The following is a 19360-nucleotide window of genomic DNA, read 5'->3' on the forward strand; positions in this document are numbered from 1 at the left end:
CCCATTCCATAAGGGAGCACAGGAACACTTGGATCACTGCACCGTATTTTTACCACTACAGATTTAAAGTACTATGCCCTAAATGTTCCCGTTGAATGGATATAACCGCTGCCTTTTCCTCCATTTGAACAGGCTGAAGATTTTAACTTGTCAAAAGCATTTAAGCAATTTCTGAAAAAGCTTCCGCATGAAAACATTTATACAATAAACTGACACTGACCTTTAGCAAAACTATCCCTTTTGGTTTAGTTTAAGTTATGGTCCATGGGTTACTTCCAGTTCAATTACCTCGGCACATGGGCTGAACGTTTCCATTTTGAACTCGTGTTAATTTATCAATTTCCACAGATGGGCAGTTAATTACTGTAGAAAACAAGAAATAGCCGCAGCAGACACAGAAATCGTGTTTATAATTTAAGAGGCAAAAGTGGAGCAAATCAATGCTCCTCGTCTTGCTTTTGTCTCCGTGCCACACTACTTAGCCATGTTACATGTTACACGTCTATCTAAACGTACACTCTGCCTCTTCATCTGCCCTGTATCGGCAAGTGTTTTAGCTCCAGATGTCATAACCATCAGCAGCTCATCTGGCTATGAGGGCTGTGTATTGCCTCTCCCTGCAGGAGGGCTCTCACCTCCGGCAGGCTCTTCCCCCACCGCACCTCACAGGAAATCAGCAGGAAAATTGTGAGGAGTTCAAGTGCTGCGGAGGTGAAATCCACAAGTTTAAAAAAAGGAGAGAGAGAGAGAGAGGGAGAGATACCACCTCTGCGCGTGAAAACACTCAAGATTGGAGTGAAATGCTCGTCTTCTTTCTTATTAACCCAGTGTAAAGGAGTGCCTGTGGAGGTGCTGGCCTGTCACATCTCAAGCTGGCCAAACTGCACTGCCGCATTTTAACACCGTGAAGAAGTCTTTGGAAAACGTTTTTTGTACGGCTTCCAAGCAGTTTTACAATTCAATAGTATTTCCTAACTTTTCACAACTTCAGTGTGGTGCACTGAGAAGCTGCATTCATGCCACTTCGTGGAGCCATCTGAGATATTCTCGTAAGGCTTCTCGCACTGTGATTTTCTATTTCCTAAGGGCGGTGTTGTTATCATCATTAGAACATCAACATATCGTTATAATATAACATGACAACATTATATAATATCACTGTATTCTAACATCATTATAATGTTTTTTGTACTAGCTGGGCCAGCCTGGCAGCGGGTGCCAAGCATCTCGGTGCCCCAGACACAACTACATGAGCTCTCTGCGCACATGGCCCTGCCTTGAGTGAGCTCACTCTCCATTCTCTGTCCCGGGGCCTCATAAGGGCTTATCCGGAGCTTCAAGCCCTGCCGAAGCCTCGCTGGGTCACTTGAGCCAAGAGTAAGACATTAGGCTTAAGGTGGAAGTAGGTCATGCAGTTCAAGAGCTTATGCTGTGAACGTGTGTACAACAGCGTACGACTGGCTGCTGGCTGCCCTTCGCAATGAGAATGGGTCGTCCCGCCAGAGATCCAAGGAACACAAAAACACGGCAGCATGCACATCACACACACTGCTCCACCAACAAAAGAATGTTTCTCCTCCTTAAATGCCCTAAATGCTTCTCTTTCAAAAGCTTGCATTTGCAAGTGCATCTGTGGAACGCAACGCAGCAATACGAAAAAGCTCGCAATCTGACTTTCCCAAAAGACAGCCCCACAGTGAGCTGCAAGACCGAGCTGTCGGCTGCTATTAGGCAGCCTGTCTTCATTTTCATGGCTGCTCAAGATAACCTCTGGTGCAGAAAGAAAGGCCCGTGGCAGTGAATGGATATTTCAAGAAGATAATGACCTTGAACACACTTATTAGAAATTGTAGAAGCGGCATTTTTTCCCAGACGCTGTATTTTTAGGGGCCATGCTGAAATGACTAGTGATACTAAAGCCTATTTTGTGCCCATCACAAAAGGAAGAAAACCCTAATCAAAAAAAAAAAAAAAAAAAACAAGATAACTGGTCCCGCCTTTGTGAAGGTTCCAACAGTCTCTCCATGTGAAGGTTTGAATAAGGGAGACAGACATGGGAAACCTAGCATCTGCAGACTGTAGCACCCTGCTCTGCCCACAGTGTTTACATAAGAGTCACACGGGGGGAGATGACTCCAGTATCTTTACACAAGGAGAGAAAAGAAACGGTAATTCAGAAAGTGCAGGAGCTCTGAATGTGCTAGGTTTTGACAGCGGCATTCAGGAAACAAGAGGCACACTTAAGTGTGCCCCCGAGGACAGGCAGCTGCACTGGCCTGGTCCCTTGTGTGTGTGTGTGTGTGTGTCTGTGTGTGTGTGTGTGTGTGTGTGTTACATGCTCGCTGTGCACTGCGTGCTCTTCACCACAGGCCTGCTGCACGAGCTCTGACACCACGAGGTCAGGACTCACAGAGACCTTTGTTTGATCAGAACAAATACAGCACACGCACACACACACACACACACACACACACACACACACACACACACACACACACACACACACACACCAGATACTTTCATTTAGTAAATGTGGTAGAACTACAAAAAGCAGGGGGTGGCATGGAGAGAATATTAATCGAGTGACTCATTCTATCTCAAGCAAGTTACACAGAGCTGCTAATCCCCAGCTGAACTAAACACTGGTCATGCAGACTTCAGCAAACTGCTGCAATAGTGGTTGACAACCTGTTCCAGCTCTTTTCTCCCACCGTCGTTCGGTATTTTCACTTTAAACTGTGACCGGTACCACTGAATAACCTGCATTTTCACTAAGCGTTTTACTAGTGCTTGACCCATCGAAAAAGGTGTTGCATCTATGAAAAAGCACCATGTTTTCCCACCTTGAGTAATCCTTACTTGGTAACATTGCTCTTCTGTTTCAGTGATTATGAGAACATAGTAAAAGCGAGACCATGCATCCTCAGAAATACATCTTTTTCCATATTACCTTTTTTGTGAACTGGTGCTGTACGCGCAGAGAAGCAATTTAAAGCCTTGTTTCAAGTTACGTGAAAATGTCTCCGCTGGAAAGAGAACCAGCAACGTTTTAGTTACAAACCTACATTCATATAAACGAGACTTTCCAGTTGCGATTTTCTAATCTCTTCAGGTTTCACATATAATAATTGGTTTAATACTTGGTTCACGTTTCTTTTAATGGTCAGCTTCCACCTAAATGTGGATTACATATCATTTTTTGTTTTGTACAGATAATTCTCATGCCGTGACTGCTTTACCAATTCAGAGACTATTTAATGGAAAAACTGCAAAAAGGTTTATTTGTTTTTTGTGCGCTTAGACTTTTGTCCAAATAAAATAAATGGACATAACACTGTAACCAAACTGCAAGCTGCTTTTTTTTAAACTAATTAATTGTTTACTTTCCAGACTGAGCTTATTTGCAGAATTTGTCATAACTATTGTCAGAACCGGACTGATTAGGTTTGGATAGGAATGAGACCATTAAGATTATTATAACTGAAAACAAGGGCACGGTCAGTCAGATTTCATGGATACGACTGAATAATTTATCATGCTGTGTCATCTTCTCAGTGACATGTCAGTATTTCACAGACTGGATTATACAGTTTCTATTTTCCTTTTACTTTACCGTATTATTTTATCCTACTGAATTATCGCAACAGTACTAAAATTTTCCATTCCCCGGAGTTATATTTCTTCTGAATCGACAAGCTGATTAGTTAACTTTATTGATTCAATTATTACAGCTTTAAATTTTGTGATTTCAACATGCACCTACTTATTGGTTATTCCTTTTAAGTCATCCTCCTAGTTTTTTTTTAATTCCTCTGAATCCAAATGAGGCTGGTTCTCTCTTGCACTCCTCCCATCTGCTCCGACATGACCCTGGTCGAGGGCAACCACAGAAAATTGCCTGCGTGTAGATGTCCTCAAAAGAACAGTATAATAAAGTTAAAGCCCACTGATAGGAGGAAGCTGCTGAATGTAGATTTGAATGTTTGTCTCGCAGTGGAAACGAATCACAGAGCATGTCACTGTGGAGCCCGGCAATGTATGGCAGCGGAGATTAGAACCGATTCCCCTGTCCCTCCCACTCTTCTCTCCCAGCACGATCTGATTGTTCTCCGGTTTTGGTATTTGTTTGTTTAGCTCTGCACGAGGAAGGAGCAGTTCAGAGTTATTCATTTCATGCAAGTCTGTCTGAATGCATTTAAGCAATGAAAGTGTTTTTTGGAATTCTTTGGTGCCCCCTGCGTCCCATTCCTCCCGCGTTATACCAGTTGTGCTCTTTTTCCGCCTTGCATACAGCGATTAACAATTGCATGCATCAAAGTGTGCTGTGACATACAGAAATGGGGTTTTATTTTCTCTTACGCTTACCTTGATGGTTTTGGTTTGAAGTCTGAGTCCATTTAATGTGTTGATGGCTTTTTCTGCATCCTTTGGGTCTATGTAGTTGACAAAGCCGTAGCCCAAACTCTGTCCTGGAAAGGGGAGAGAACACGTGAGTTAAAGTGAGTATGCTCAGTGCCACAGACTGGCTGAAGGGAAGCGCTGAGAAGGAGTGAAGACTGAGTGGTGTGGGCTAAGCAGTACTGACAAGTGCTATAGAGCGGTAGAGCCTGAGTAGTATAAACTGAGCAGTACCTGCTGACTGCTGCGGTTCGAGCTGTGCAGACCGAGTGGTACAGTATGAGCAGTACAGGTTGAGTGTCATAAACTAAGCAGTATAGACTGAGTGGTTTATGGAGGTACAGACTGAGCGATATAGGTGGAGTGGCACAGACAGAGCGGTGGACGTGGAGTGGGTCTTACTCGTAAAAGAGAGCTGACCTCTCCTCTCAGAAGAGCCGACTGCTTCAAACCACGAACACACACACACATTTTCAGAACCGCTTGTCCCATACGGGGTCACGGGGAACCGGAGCCTAACCCGGCAACTCAGGGCACAAGGCTGGAGGGGAGAGGGGACACACCCAGGACAGGACGCCAGTCCATCGCAAGGCACCCCCAGTGGGACTCGAACCCCAGACCCACCAAAGAGCAAGACTGCGGTCCAACCCACTGCGCCACCGCACCCCCTCAAACCACGAACATCCGGTACAAAACCGTGAAGAGAAACCACATGCCCACACACAAAGACACACGTGAACACGCACGCTCAAGAGAAACATGCACTCTGTGCTTATTTATTGCACGGTATAACTCTGTCTGCTATTATGCATGCTGCATCTGCTTGAAGCTAAACATACCCTTGTGTCGGAAACTGGAATCCTTTATACGCTGGCAACCACTGAAGATTATCATGGGGGAAAACATACATAGCAGCATGGCTGTGCAAGACTGTGTGTTTTCAAAAGTCTCGCCACACAAGTGCCTGGTAACTCCACGCAGAAAAGCACAGTTATCCTCGTTAATTGAAACAGACAGCATCAGGTCCACAGTGTAAAGACAAAGTGAATCACAAATGCGGAACAGCGCCGCTCCACCAAATAAACACAATCCTGGCGGCAGCTCTGGGCCAAACGGGAGCAGTATTCCACACATCAAACAGGACGCTTCTCCCTCACTTTTGGTGGATTACCCTGGATTACCGTTTCCCATTGTTAATTAAAAAAAAAAAAAAAACTCCTGCACTGGAGAGACTATCCCCAGTTCAACACTGTTTTTACACGCATCTGCCTGACACTGATCTGACAGCACTACTCCGAAGTTGCCATTCCAAAATAGAACAAAAATATCTACAGCTCTACATGTGTGCATTTAATATAAATGTGAGACAACTCTGCTCCATCAATGAGGATAATTAGCCCATATGGAGCACACGACAGCCTTTCCCAGCACTTCTGTGCTTCTGCGCCGCCAACTTGAAGCGAGGTTGTCAAGCACTGCTTGCAAAAGGTGAGCTGAAGTGAAGGGCGCCTCAAAGCACACTCAGGCACAGCCATGGATGTAGTGGGCTGTGTTTAATGGCACAGTCATGTACTGTAGCACTCAGGGCCACCGGTCCCTCCGGTGCAATGCTTCAACGGGGGAGATGGCCTAAGCACTAAGACAGTATTGGTCAAGGTCCTCCAGAAAAGCAGCACGCACACACCCGGGTGCAGCCGCACGAGCGCTGCTTGGTCGCTTCTTTCCCGTGCATTGTCCCTGTCAAACCTCCACAGTGTGAGAGAGACACACTGAGATGGAATTCTCTCACTGCAGTGCTGCGGTGCTCGATGCCCCTGCCCCTTGGCAAGCTGGCATAAATCCCTGGGGCTGATTGCACCTTGGCATGGCTGGCAGGCTAGCGCGCATCCCCCTGCCCGGCTTGTCTCCCCAGGTGGACGGAGAAGCAGGCCAAAGCAGCTGCCGCAGCCAGAGGCGCTTCCAAGCGGGGATTCCTGCCACCAACAGCCATGTCTGCCAGTGGAACACCACATGTTGCCCGGTGGCCTGGGGCAGAGCCGCTTCCTATGGACGCAACATCCTCCGGCCCACAAGGACATGCCTAGGATGCATGACCCATTCACACATACATGCATTTGAGAGCACAAACACACAAACACAAGCATGCACACATATACACAGGAGAGACCCCACCCATCACATTACTTTTGAAGGGTTAAGATAAATAAGTACCAGAAAAGGAATAAGATGTCAGAAGTTGTAAGCCCAATACCCAAATACCACTAACATACCGAGACTCGCGATCACAAGAACATAAAGTCTACGGCCTACAGGCTGCAGACCAACAAAGGCAAGCATGTTTGGCAGGGCATGGTATAACAACAGCTCACTCAGGTCTGTGCCACTGCTCCATGAGCCTGAAATAACCCCAGGGGCACCAGGGCCAGGATGTGAAGACCCAGGACAGCCACCACGATCACACCAAAGGTCTACTTATTAGATCTGAGCTGCAGAGCAAAGCTTTAAAACACTTTTCTTCTTACCGTAGAGACAGGAAAAGTGAAATTTAGAGATTTGTTTGTTTTGTTAGGGGAGCATGCAGAATTTCAAAATTTTTTGTAACAAGGTATTTTATCAAATTTGGAGGAAAACACACTACACATTTAATGTAAAATGGCCATGGAGTTAAATTTGGATTTATTTAATAATATTTAGTTGGGAAAATGGGGTTATTCTCTGAAAGCCACATGTAAACCAGGAAATCTGAACAAAAGGAGAAAAAGAATATCCCTAATGGTGCTGGGTAAAAACGTTTCAAGAAGAACTAGACAGACAAACATCCAAAAATTTTCAAAAAGATCTTAGAGAAGCTGTTGCGGTGAAAGAATAAATACGCCCTAATGGATGAGCAAACAGAAAATTATCCATGTGCAGTTTAATTAAAGTAATGGTTACATTCACTTATATTTTTAATTGTCAATTAAAATTGAAAACAGAAATGATGCATCTCTGTTTTAATGAGGTTTTAATGAGGCTAGATCTTAATTTTCCTTCACTATTAATTCCCAAGCATGGCAGAAAAAAGTACAAAATCTTTAAATGTTTGAAAGGTATTTATAAAGATGTGGCCAGGGGTAATTAAAATTAAATTGTCAACAAAAAAGTGCACAAACATTAATGTGAATAACACAAAAGTCAGTTCACTTAAGTGTGCTTGTTTTGATTTTAAGGTGCATTTCAGCTGGTAACAATGCGATCCTGAGTGAACTGCATTCTCACCATCTGTCACCTGAAGGTGCAGAGCACGGATGATATAGATCTTATTAGCTGTGACATTACCACAGCTGTGTGTAAACAATTTATTGCAGGTTCTCTGTTGTTATTTTCATTGCTTCTGCTTGCAGATGTCCCATGTTGCAGCACTTTGTTCCCTCCGTTAATTGGCAGAACCTGCAATGACCTGTGCTAAATTGCAGGGTCTTAACCTTCTCCTCTTGGAGTTTATAACAAATGTCAAAACCAGGAGGGGAATAATATTCTCCATATGTGTTTCCCCTGCAATTTGGTGCTATTTTCAGTGAGTGGCTGTACTCAGTGGTGCTGTGACTAAGCCATTATTTGTTTCCTGAAAAGCAGCGGGGCTCCGAGTGTGTGAGAGGAGAAAACGAGCATGTTTCCAGCGAGGGTCCTGCTGCTCCCGGCGTGGCAGCCTCACACCACACCAAACACGGCGGTGCAGGAGTCGCGCCGCAAGGCTCCTGCTCCGCCACCTCCGCCTCCAGCACCTCCACCACAACCCGGCCCTAATTAATCCTCTCTGTTGTTTTCATGGCTGGAGCCACAGCCTGCACTTATGCTCCGTTCTGGCAGTACACATAGTCTGAACATAGGTGTTTACACCTCACATAAGGCTGTTCTTTTAAACCTGAGCGTAGCAGTTTATACCCCGTGAAAGACTACTCGGTGGAAACACAGAAAGAGTGATTTATTCCCCACGTAAGGCTTTTTATTATTAAATCGGCGGCCGGGTTTCAGCTGATTTTCAGTTAAGTTCAACCTTACATGCTGTATAAAAAGAAGAAATATTATCAGAAAATTAAGCAGAAAATCACAGCTGAAGGAAAATGACAGTTTAACCAAATGTGATGGTAAAATACCTTGATGGTATTAACACATTTTGGAGAAAAATTAAAATACTATGTTAAATGTAATTGCACTTAAGATGTGGATAGACAGATAAAACAGCCGGAAAATAACATTGGCTCTGTGACACTAAGGTTAACCAGGTAAAGTCAGGCATCAAAAAAAAAAAAAAAAAATCCTCCATATCCCTACATGGTTTCCATTAAACCAGCTCATAAGAGTCTGCATAATGTACAGAGGTGATAATGATAATTTAATACATTCAGGGAAAATTTGTTTTTAATTTTGCTCATTAATAATGCACAATAAAGCATAGCCACATCTTGGTTTGGTCATAAAAGAATATACAGAATACATAATGTTCACAAAGGACTAGATTTTATATAACTGCATAATTATGAACTGCATTTTCATAAAACAGCTGCAAGACTAAAGGGATCTGTCAAAGCCTTCAATGTAAATTAAGTCATGCAGCTTGATGGATAACATAAATGCACTAACATAAAAATACAGCTAAATATACAACTGTCAATGGTTAGTTGCTAATATAAAAAGTTATGAAATAATATTTTCTTGGATTGTCAAGACCACGGTAGATAAAATCACTTCAGATTCACTCGCACAGTTGTATAACGAAAGGCATTATTATGCAACAACAGAGTGTAATGTTTCTATATCATGCCTCCAACCCTACTATTTATATCAATTATGAGCTTGACAAGTGTAGCAAAATAAACCCACAATCATGAACGGTTGGTGCTAGTTTTAAAACATTTACTTTATTTTGGAAATGATTTAGTCAGTCTTTGTAGAATAGAGTAGACCATAAGATATCACACGCTTACATGTAGAAAATGTTGCAGTTCATGATATTAGTGTAATACAATGCCTTGGTGTTATGCTCTTACATCACATTAAGACACTCCATGCCAGAAAAACCTCAGAAACCCCACATCCTATAAATCCAGGAAAATGAAAATCTGATATTTTGTACATTCTGTAACTGATGCAGACCTCTAAGGTATATATTTGTATCTCAAGGTGATATGTTGAAGCTGTATGAATTTGATTTTCTGCTTAAAAATAACTGTGGATAAAATCTAATCATATAAACATGATATACAAACAAGACTGGCAAAATAAAAGCAGGTTTCCTGATTTATCTTGTTTATCAGAAACAAAAATGCAAGATCATACAGGAAACTCTCTCGAACTGAATGCGCTGAAACTTCTTGCCTTACTACAAAACTATTTTTTTAACCTAAAATCTTAGGAGTCTTTAATGACATGACATCTACAAATTTTAGCTTCGGCTTTTCAAAAATCACCTCAAGTCTTCAATCTAAAAAAAAAAGAACACTTTCAATTACACAAAAATAACTTGAAAAACGAACATTAAACTGTTAAGCGAGAAATTGTATAATTATGAATACATATTTATAAATGTGTAAATGAGCCTGCTGGTCTCTGTGCGCTTATTGTAACGTATAAGTAAATGACTCTAAATGTATGTGAAATAATGACATTTTGCAACATATCACATATACAGCAAAATGTGTATGCTTGTATCATCCAACCATCAGGGTAGAGCCAGCTGTACTCCGGAGCTTCCCACCCCCTGTTCCCCCGCTACGTGAGGTAGCTGCTGCCGGAGGCAAGTTGGAGAGGAGCCCGAGATGTGTGGGAAGGCTGGAGGGGGATTGTGGGAAAGCAGCACTGGCGTATCTGGGACACCCCGACTACGTCAGCCCTGGCAAATGACAGCGCCGACGGCCAGCAGGAGTCCCACTGAGAAGCGAGGCCCACAAGCCCTCGGGGCCCATGAAACTCGAGGGCCAATCTGGGACACGAGCGAGTAGAGCACAGAGCACCACATCGCCACCACGGAGCCAAGGAAGCACAGCTAATCAGAGATCCAGAAGCCGTGGGTACGGGAAGGCCTGTCTCTTGCTGAGCGCAGCGTTTTAAGCAGGTTTCTGATCCTAAACCAGGACAGCCCTGCGATGAAGAGCTTAGTGTGTATATAAGTGTATATTGTAAAGTCAAACAAACCACTGTGACGCTTGCAGTTTCATGTAATGATAATATTTACCCATTCACTTATCATTCTTCTGAACTCGCAGTGTTGGTTTACTATAAATACATGTCTTTGGTTTTGATGATATTCTGAGGACTGATGATATTTTCAGCCTTCAAAAAAATACATATTTTTACCCCTAAGAGAGCACACTGTCAAACTGAAAAGAGGTTTTCAAACTGTAATTATTCTGAAATACTCTGTCATAATAAACTTCTTTCTAAAATGTAATGTATTTTTGCACTGTCCTCAATTGTACTCTACTAATTTCTCTACAGAAAAAGTGAGAGGGAGCTTTTCTTAGACGGGAAGAAAAAAATTCCATCACATTTTGTTCTTGCTATTATTTATGAGTTTCAACACAGTAATGAAAGCAAACATTGATTATGCATCAGGAATTATTTTTTCAGTACAGTGCTTGCATTAACGCATCCAGGTTCTGTTGACTAAATATGCCCTTTTCTCTGTTTTATTTTAAAATTTGCACTGCAGTGTCAAGGCAAAGTTAGACTTATAGCATTTAGCATAAGTGTGCTTTATCATTTCTGATATAAAATCAATGACTGGAAATTAATTGGACAAAAGCAAATTATTTCACTTTTAACTAATTTGTGTCACGCACAGAAAAAGCTATTATGTTTCTAATTGTTCAAAAAAAACTTTAATTACATTAAATCAGCCACAAACTAACACATTTTCTGCTACAACAAATGACTGCAGTGGCTTCAGAACCAGACTTCTGTAGTTTGGTTTTCAAAAAAAAAAACTTAAGAACAGTTCCTGAACAACATGTCGCTGGAGAACTAGCAGACTCCTCACACAAAGAGCTGGCAGTGGGTTCAAAACCACAACAACCCTGCAGCTCTATGGTGACACTGTTACTGCTTAAAGTTAGCATCACTGTGATGAAATATAATAACGATTGTTATAACAGTAGTTTAATCACATATATTATTACATACAGTAATACATACTATCATTATTTGGTTAGTTAGTATTAGAGTAATGCTATATTTTATTACATACATACAGCATCAATCAATGCATGAGTTATTGTGATAATTCCACAAAAAGTAGACGCTTCCCAGAAAGTACAAAATTATATGTGACGCAAATCAAGCTTTCTCCTATGTTCAGGGAAGCACTTAATGACAGAAACTGTATCTTTTCACTTTTACCAAATTAAACATAAGCAAAAAATTTATTCCAAAGAGCAGCTTTGATTATTCCAGAAGAGAAATTATTCTAAGAGCATTAATAAAAGATTTGCATATATTGTCATTAATACTGGAATGTTTATCTTTTAATATGAAGCCTAATTAGACCTCACATCAATAATAACAAAACAACAATTAGGCTAATAACTGGCAGATAAGCTGAAAATTTTCAAAATTCTTTATGGTAGGCATATTTAAATTTTAAAGAAACAGTAAAAAGAGTTTTTTTTTTTTAGCTTGAGTGCGTAAAAATATAAATTAAACTCCATACCTTAAAAGAAGCACTAAGGAATGGATAAACTGCTCACTTTAGCCTTTAAAAGAATGCTAAATGAAAAATTACTCAAAGTTGCAGAACTATTGTATTAAGCAGCAGGTTGTGTTCACAGTCTTCATGTTCAATATTGTCAGTGCAAACGCAATATCACCCGACCGTCCTTTTTGCACACATCAGGCCCGATTAATATTTCACGGCCTACATCTGTTTATTGTTTTTTTTTTTTTTTTTTTTGCTTTGTTACTGTAATGAGTGTGAGGCACTACACTCGATGCGACTTGCAGTAGCGGATGGCTGGTGTGCATCGAAGCACATGAGCAGCATGGGAGTAGGGGGGGGGTGTTGGAGGTCTAGGAGCAGAAGGGTGGAAGGAGCTCTGCTTGACATGCGTGACGCACACCTACAGAAACCACACCACGGTACAGGGGCACTCATGAATCTTTCAGTGCCGAAGAGAGGCAAAAATAGAGGAAGACCAAAGTGAAGGACAGGGAATGGAAGAAAGGAAACAGTGCTGCTTCAATCTGCCCTTCCCTCACCGGGGTGAGCAGGCCACAGACTCACATAGACATACGCGTTTATTCATCATGTGTGTATTTTAATGTGTTTATTTTGCTTTTTTGTTTTCTTTCTAAAGATACTTATGATTTTACTCATTTATACAGGTAGATGCATAACACCAGTGATTCAAACTAAGTACTTTGCTCAAGGCTACGACAGCAGGGTCTTTCCTAGACATGAAGGGGCAACCTTCTAAGTATTCAGCTAGGTGACAGAAAGGAGAGCCAAAAAGAAAGACTTCTCGATTATACTGCTATTGCCTTGGAGAGATGTTATGAGTGATTGAAGTTACGCTACAGTATCCACTACAAAAAATAGCACAGATACTGAAAAATAGTCTAAAACTCTCTTCAGAGTTCTAAAACCTTGCCTATTTCATAATTCACAATGAGCGCAATGAAGAGTGCCATCTTGTAGCCATTTTCTACCTTGTCATTAAACATCTAAATATATTAATTTAATTAAATAAATTCAGGTAGAAACCACTACTGTCCTTGATCACTTGTCAACATTTTCTTTGTGCTTAAGACTGCGAATATTAACGCTTTAATTTATTCCCAAAAAATTTCTCTCTCAAAATGTTGCCTGACCCAAAATAAATCACTACACTTCCATAAATCTGTTGATGTATAACAGTAATAGCAAAAAAGTATACTTAAATCTATAACAGACCATTTCTACTCTGCACTTTGGATGACGTACATACAAAAACACTGGAAAAACAGATTGTAGAAAGAAATATACGATATATTGTATGCTTAAGTGTACCCTAACCTTAACATTTTTTTTGTTTTTTATAAAGCAAAGCTAGTGGAGATGTTGTAGTTGATGGGTTGTGTCTTTGTAGGGCTATCTTTATGGGCGACTGTCCGTGTCTTCACATCTTTTTGCATTAAATAAAAGATTAACTTGCAGGTCCTGGGAGTGTTACATGCATGGTGGGTGGATGGGCAAGGGGTGATGCGGTAAACAGTTGGTGGTGACACATCGCTGAGCTGAGGTCAGTGGTGTTGACAGGCAGGCACGGAACTACCATGACTCCCACTACCTGAAATGGCTTTTTCTTCATCAAAGCTGACAGCAGCGAGTCAAAACAAGAACAGACTCATCTGTGCCAATGCAGAGGCCTGCATGCTGGCAGTGGGGGCTGGGATGTCCTCCCCATGCCCTTAAAGGCCTTTTGGGTACAGCAATATCATCAAAGTACTTGAGGAGTTTCTAAGCTTGAGGGATATATTCATGGCGAGTAATTTCACAGGCTACACCTGAAAGAATGGCACTAATGTCTGGGCAAAATCTAAAGCTGGTGAAATACAGTAGTGTATATCATATCTTGCCACTTGGCTTGGAAGAGAAATAAAAGTCAGCGACTGAGGGTAATTTAGGACACGTGAGCAACTTCGGGTCTGCGGCTGTATGCGGTTTAACCTGCAAGCACATTTTATTTCTGTGGGGAGGAGCAGCACAATGATAAAACTAAAACTCTCAGGCTCTTTTTAAAAAAAAAAAAAAAAAAAAAAACATTAAATTCTCATATATTCACATCAGAAGGAATATATCCATAACTCGCTTTGTGTTCCTAAAAAAAACAGGGATTATACAAAGGCACGAAAATGTGATCTGAGAGCAGCTCTTACCGAAATGTAAATAGACCTATGAAGCTCCAAGTCAGTCGACTGACACAAACATTTAGTTGATGTAGATTCGGGTGAATTTTATACTGAGGCTTACTGAGAATTAGAGTCAACTCTCGATCTTGGATTTAAAGTTCCCATTTATAATATACACCATGTCAAAAGCATTCAAAATACGGAGTGAATGGTCTATTTTTGTCACACAGACACACACGATTGCACCGAGTATTTTGAGAGCAGCAGGAACCTGCACTAACATGCAACTGTTTCTGCCTCGCTGGGAGGAAGTGTAGTGCGTGGACACTGGTTCCTCAGTGCTCTTTCCGCTAAAACCAGTGGCTTTAGCCTGGCCCTTTTTAATGAGATTATCAAGAGCGAAGTGTCACTAAGTAGGATATAAAATGGAAGCCATTATCTGGCATTATCTCAGAGCAGCCTCCCCATCCATCTGCTTGCCACCCACACAGCCACTAGTCCAGGATTAGAGGCGTGATTAGCTGGGGAGCGCTGCTTAAACACCTCTGCTCCCGCATCTCGCTTAGAGGCTCACTGGCCAGCTGAAGCCTCCTGCTCTGCAGTAATAAGCTGGAGCTCCGCCCAGGACAGAGGCCTTCCAGGCCCATGCTGAGCAGACCCCGATGTGCCTGAGGACACTCACCTTGCCATGGGGGTGGCACCTCTTAGGAGGTCCAGCACATAGGTTTTCAGTCTACTTGGAATTTTTTTCCTTCCATTTTGTTGACTCACAAATTATGTGTTTTTCAATATCTCAACAGACATTTTCATTAATAAAAAAATAATTCTTTCTTTTCTGGTAGTATTCTCAGAAAATATCCAATATGTGTATTGACCCCAAAGAGATTCTCCAATCAAGCAACTTACATACACTGCACGCTCTCCTGTCTCTAGATGGCTTACGATTATCATAAGACTCATCATAAAAACCACCAATTTCTTGGCTAAGGCAACGTCTTATATATCACTTCCATCTGTCTCCATGCAAAACTAAAGTAGTCCATCAAACCTCTCCATTTATCATTGCAAACATCTTTGCTACTAGCAGATATAAGAACTGATGCTACGTGTTCCATCGACCGTGTGGTACCTGTGATCTTGTCCCGCACCAGCTTGCAGGATTCGATCTCCCCGATGCTCCCAAACAGGCTGCGGAACTCTTCCTGGGTCATGTTCTGGGGCAGGTAGTTGACAATGAGGTTAGTTTTGCTGTCGTCGGTGGAACCGCCAGTCTGCATGGGGGAAGGGCAGCTGCGGCTGTTGCTTGATGGCCCGTTGGCTGTGGTGGTGTTCGGCCCGTTTGTGACCTGAGGCTCTATGTTGCTAATTATCTGCGGAGAGGGGAGAAGGAAGCACAAGGAGACGGCCATTCAGTCTACAGAGCCGAAGGCTGTGTGTGCAGAGAAGTGGGCCTTTTAACCTTTCGCCACCCCTAAAGGTCACACAGCTCCCACCAGCCAAACCCTAAGAGGAAGAACAAGAGGCAGCACACACTACAAAGTAGAGCTAAGTAACTGCTTCGTAGACTTAAAACATTTAAATATCCATAGGCTGGCAGGCATTTCCTTCTTGGAATTTGTACACTCCTTTCAGAAACATCTTGAATTTCCTTTTCCACTTTGATAGCTGGCACAACTGGAGAAGGTAACAATGCAAGCCCTTCAGCACGATTCTGCTGTTGTGGGGAACAATATCTGCAGCTCGTTTAGCTTTGCCGTCGAAAAGCTGCTGTTTGAAGCAAAGATTGCTGGTCCTCGGGGGAAGATGGAGCCGACAGTCACAAAGTCAGCTGTATTTATCTACTGGGTAACACTTATTTTAAGATGCTGAGTTCCACCAGATATATTCATTCATTTGCATAAAATTAGCGCTTATTTTACTAATTTGACTCTATGATAGTCAGCTGACTTCCATCATCCCCTTACTGAGACAACGCTAAAGAGTCCATGTGCCAGGGTGCACTATATTTTTGTTTTGAAGCTTGGAGAAGGGGCTCGGTCCTCAGGGTGCTTGCTGTTAAAAGCAGCTCTGCTGTCAACGTCATGCAGGGCGGTAAACCTCACAATAAGGAAGTGGAGCAATGTGAAATGTGTTTTAATGCAAAACTGCAGGTAGAGGCTATCTGTGTCTATATAAACAAACTCGTGTCCTGACGATTTTGTCATTTAATACAGGTTTAAGTTACGTTAAGGCACTAGGAATTTATTGCAAGGTGCTCCCATGAAGCTGGCTGTGACTGTATGAGTTCTCCGCACGAGAAAACATGTGAAAAGCACATTCACATTCATAGGGGCAAATACTGGCTGACAAAGTATTTCAGAGAACTGTACTGGAAATTCCATCTATGCTTTTAATATTAAAGTCAGGGTAAGTTACTGTGAGGTCACTTGGAATCAAGATCTAAAAGCTGAAAAAATAGCCTATGTTTTCTGCTGATGGGTTTGAAAGCACAAAGTAACAGCATAAAGAAAAAGCTGGATCTAAGCTGAAATTCAAACATTCAGTAATTTATTTTTAGCATTTCAAAAATATGCTCATCTTACATAACACTGTGTCAGTTCTAAACCTACAATTTTATGCAAAAACTTAAAGATGTTACACACAGCGGACTTTACCTTCTTTTCAAATACAAGTGCAAACTTGCAAAAAGCAAGTTTTTCTTTAGCCTTTGGTTTTTTCAAATTGGTTTCACTTGTTATTTTGTAACAGCACAACAGGACCTCTCTACCGAAAATAATTAAAACGGTTTCTTAGGTCTTTTGTTGACACTTTTCCTGATTTTTAATAAATTCATAATATAATGAATAACATTAAGATATTTAATCTTGCTTCATTTCATGCTGAATGAAGGCATTTTAAATCTCACTGTTAAACAGCACCTGGACTTCATGCTTAATTGAGAAATTTTTCCTGGTTTCCTGGGAACTTATTGCTTTTCAGTAATATTTCAGCTTTGATGGAAGAACTAATAAAAGCAAACAATTACAGTCTGTAAGTTGGAATAAATTATTACGGGCAGTATTTTGGCTTGTATAGCAATTTAAAACCACAGTGAAAACTGTAATAATTTTTATACTATTAGATTTTGCAGCCAATTTTAACTAAGACTGATGTGAAGAAACAGGTATGGAAGAGCTGAACTTTTATAGGTTAATAATTCTCAGTAAAATATGATTAAGAAGTATACAAGCATGTGTAGACAAAGTATTGCAACTACACAAGTAAAATAGAAAGAAAGAACTCCAGTATAATTCTTTCTTGCATGTTTAAAATAATTTTGAAAAAAATTCACAACCCTAAAAAAAACAGCACGGACACTTCGGAAGCAATTCAATAAAGAAGGACATTAGTGACTCCATTACCTAATTTTGGGGTACTTTATTAAATTGGTTTACAATAGCTGCGGATCTTAGTCCCGATATAACCTTTGGCTTTCAATGGAATGTGAGAGTGAAAGGTTACTAAAAGTGATAGAAACATGATTTAGATAACAATAGACCTGCCTAATCACATAGAACAGTTTCAGTTTATCCCACCACCGACACCACGTACTGTATCATGAACGTTTTACTTTATACGGCTGGTTTTCACTTTGCTGCATTTCTGGTGCTTAACAGAGCTGAGAGAGTAAACATTTACACTATATCAATCGGTACAAAGCCATTTGTGATTTCTCCTAACGTAGGTATTAAAGCACAGCGGCAATCTGTAAGAGAAGCTCTGGTTTCAGCCCGAGGACAGACACTGCTCTTACTGATCCAACACAACTAGAGCTTTCAGAATATACCTGTCTCTCTGGAAATGTGGTTATTGAAATGCAGTTTTTCATTTATAATGTTTCCATTGCTATTAGGTGTGGTGTGTGGGTTGGGTTTTGTTTGCTTTTTATTTCAGACGCAGCCTTAAAAGATTTCAGAATTTTGCATAAAGAGAGTCATGAATCTAATGTGAGTCATGGAGGAAATGAGTAGGACTGTCTCTGGAGGTCTGTGTGTCTGTGGGAGGGAGTGCAGACAGCATCAGAGTCCTTGGGGAGTTGGCAATCGGGTGGGAATCAGGTAGGATTCACCTTACGGATGTGACCATGCAAGCTGCTGAAATATGGTCTAAATTCCAGGTATACACAGTGACTCTCACTTTTCATTCCCTCTATTTCTTTTATTCTCCAAATAATAACGGAAATTCATACACCACCTACATTCCTCACAGAACAGCTTTTGTGATGCTCTACCAGAAAAACAGGGACAAACTGGAGAAACAGCGATACAAAATCTCTTTCGAATAGCAATGTAATCATTCGCCTTTACAACAAATTATCAATAAATAACGTTGAGGTGTGTGGTTAGAATTTACAAAATAAACATCAAGAAAGACACTTAAATGAAACCATATTCATATCCATTTTAAGACAGGAGTTGTATCAACTGCCATTGTCCGCAGATAGTTTAGGTAGCCTGGAGAACACAAGGCCACCCCTCCCCTTTCTGCCCAGCGTGTGGCCCCACCCGGCCCCTGCTCGTCCAACAGAACCCCCGTCATCAGCACTGTGAATGTTGGGTAAAAGGCCATGCTGGCTGTGTCCTTACCATCTTTGGCTGTGTCAGCAATCCCTTCTCTGCCCAGCCCTGTAGCTGCGGGAGCTCTGCCTGACGCCACTGTGTCTCTGTCGATCCCTAGGAGGTTTCAGGGTCAAGATTTAACACGCCATTCTGTTTCAAGGCCTAGCGGTCGCCAGTCACACTAAAACACACAGGTGGCTTTCCTCTCGATCCGCATTGTTTTATTCTGCTTAACGCCCCACTTTCAACAATGAAATGTCACATTATCATATTATGGTCCGATTTTGAAATGGCTTGACTTTAAGTCCTTAACAGGCGAATAGAATTGGCTGTAGGAGGTGTTGACCCCTGTGGAGTTCATGAAAAAAGTGACAGAAGCTACTTAGACCCTAGAAGATTGATAAACAAGGCCGGTGATTTAGACAGATCCTGATATCTGTACAACGTGGGCTACTGCAGTGCAGCAGAGAAGGGCTAAAGCTCGATGGCTAAAGAAGCAA

At 41.6% G+C, this 19360-nt stretch overlaps 1 protein-coding gene across 7 annotated transcripts in view; it reads right to left on the reverse strand.

The window, feature by feature from the left end:
- Window positions 1–19360, reverse strand: part of elavl4 (ELAV like neuron-specific RNA binding protein 4) — a 73811-nt gene that overhangs the window by 15242 nt on the left and 39209 nt on the right. For 6 of the 7 annotated variants that reach the window (XM_029254892.1, XM_029254888.1, XM_029254891.1 and 3 more), the window contains exons 2-4: window positions 18888–18974; window positions 15392–15632; window positions 4366–4469 (exon numbers count right to left, since the gene is read on the reverse strand). In XM_029254892.1, the coding sequence (XP_029110725.1) occupies window positions 4366–4469; window positions 15392–15632; window positions 18888–18974 (432 nt within the window). The remainder of the gene's footprint in view (window positions 1–4365; window positions 4470–15391; window positions 15633–18887; window positions 18975–19360) is intronic. The other variant, XM_029254893.1, reaches the window with a different exon arrangement.

This window comes from Scleropages formosus, chromosome 9 (assembly GCF_900964775.1).
Source record: "Scleropages formosus chromosome 9, fSclFor1.1, whole genome shotgun sequence".
NCBI lineage: Eukaryota > Metazoa > Chordata > Actinopteri > Osteoglossiformes > Osteoglossidae > Scleropages > Scleropages formosus.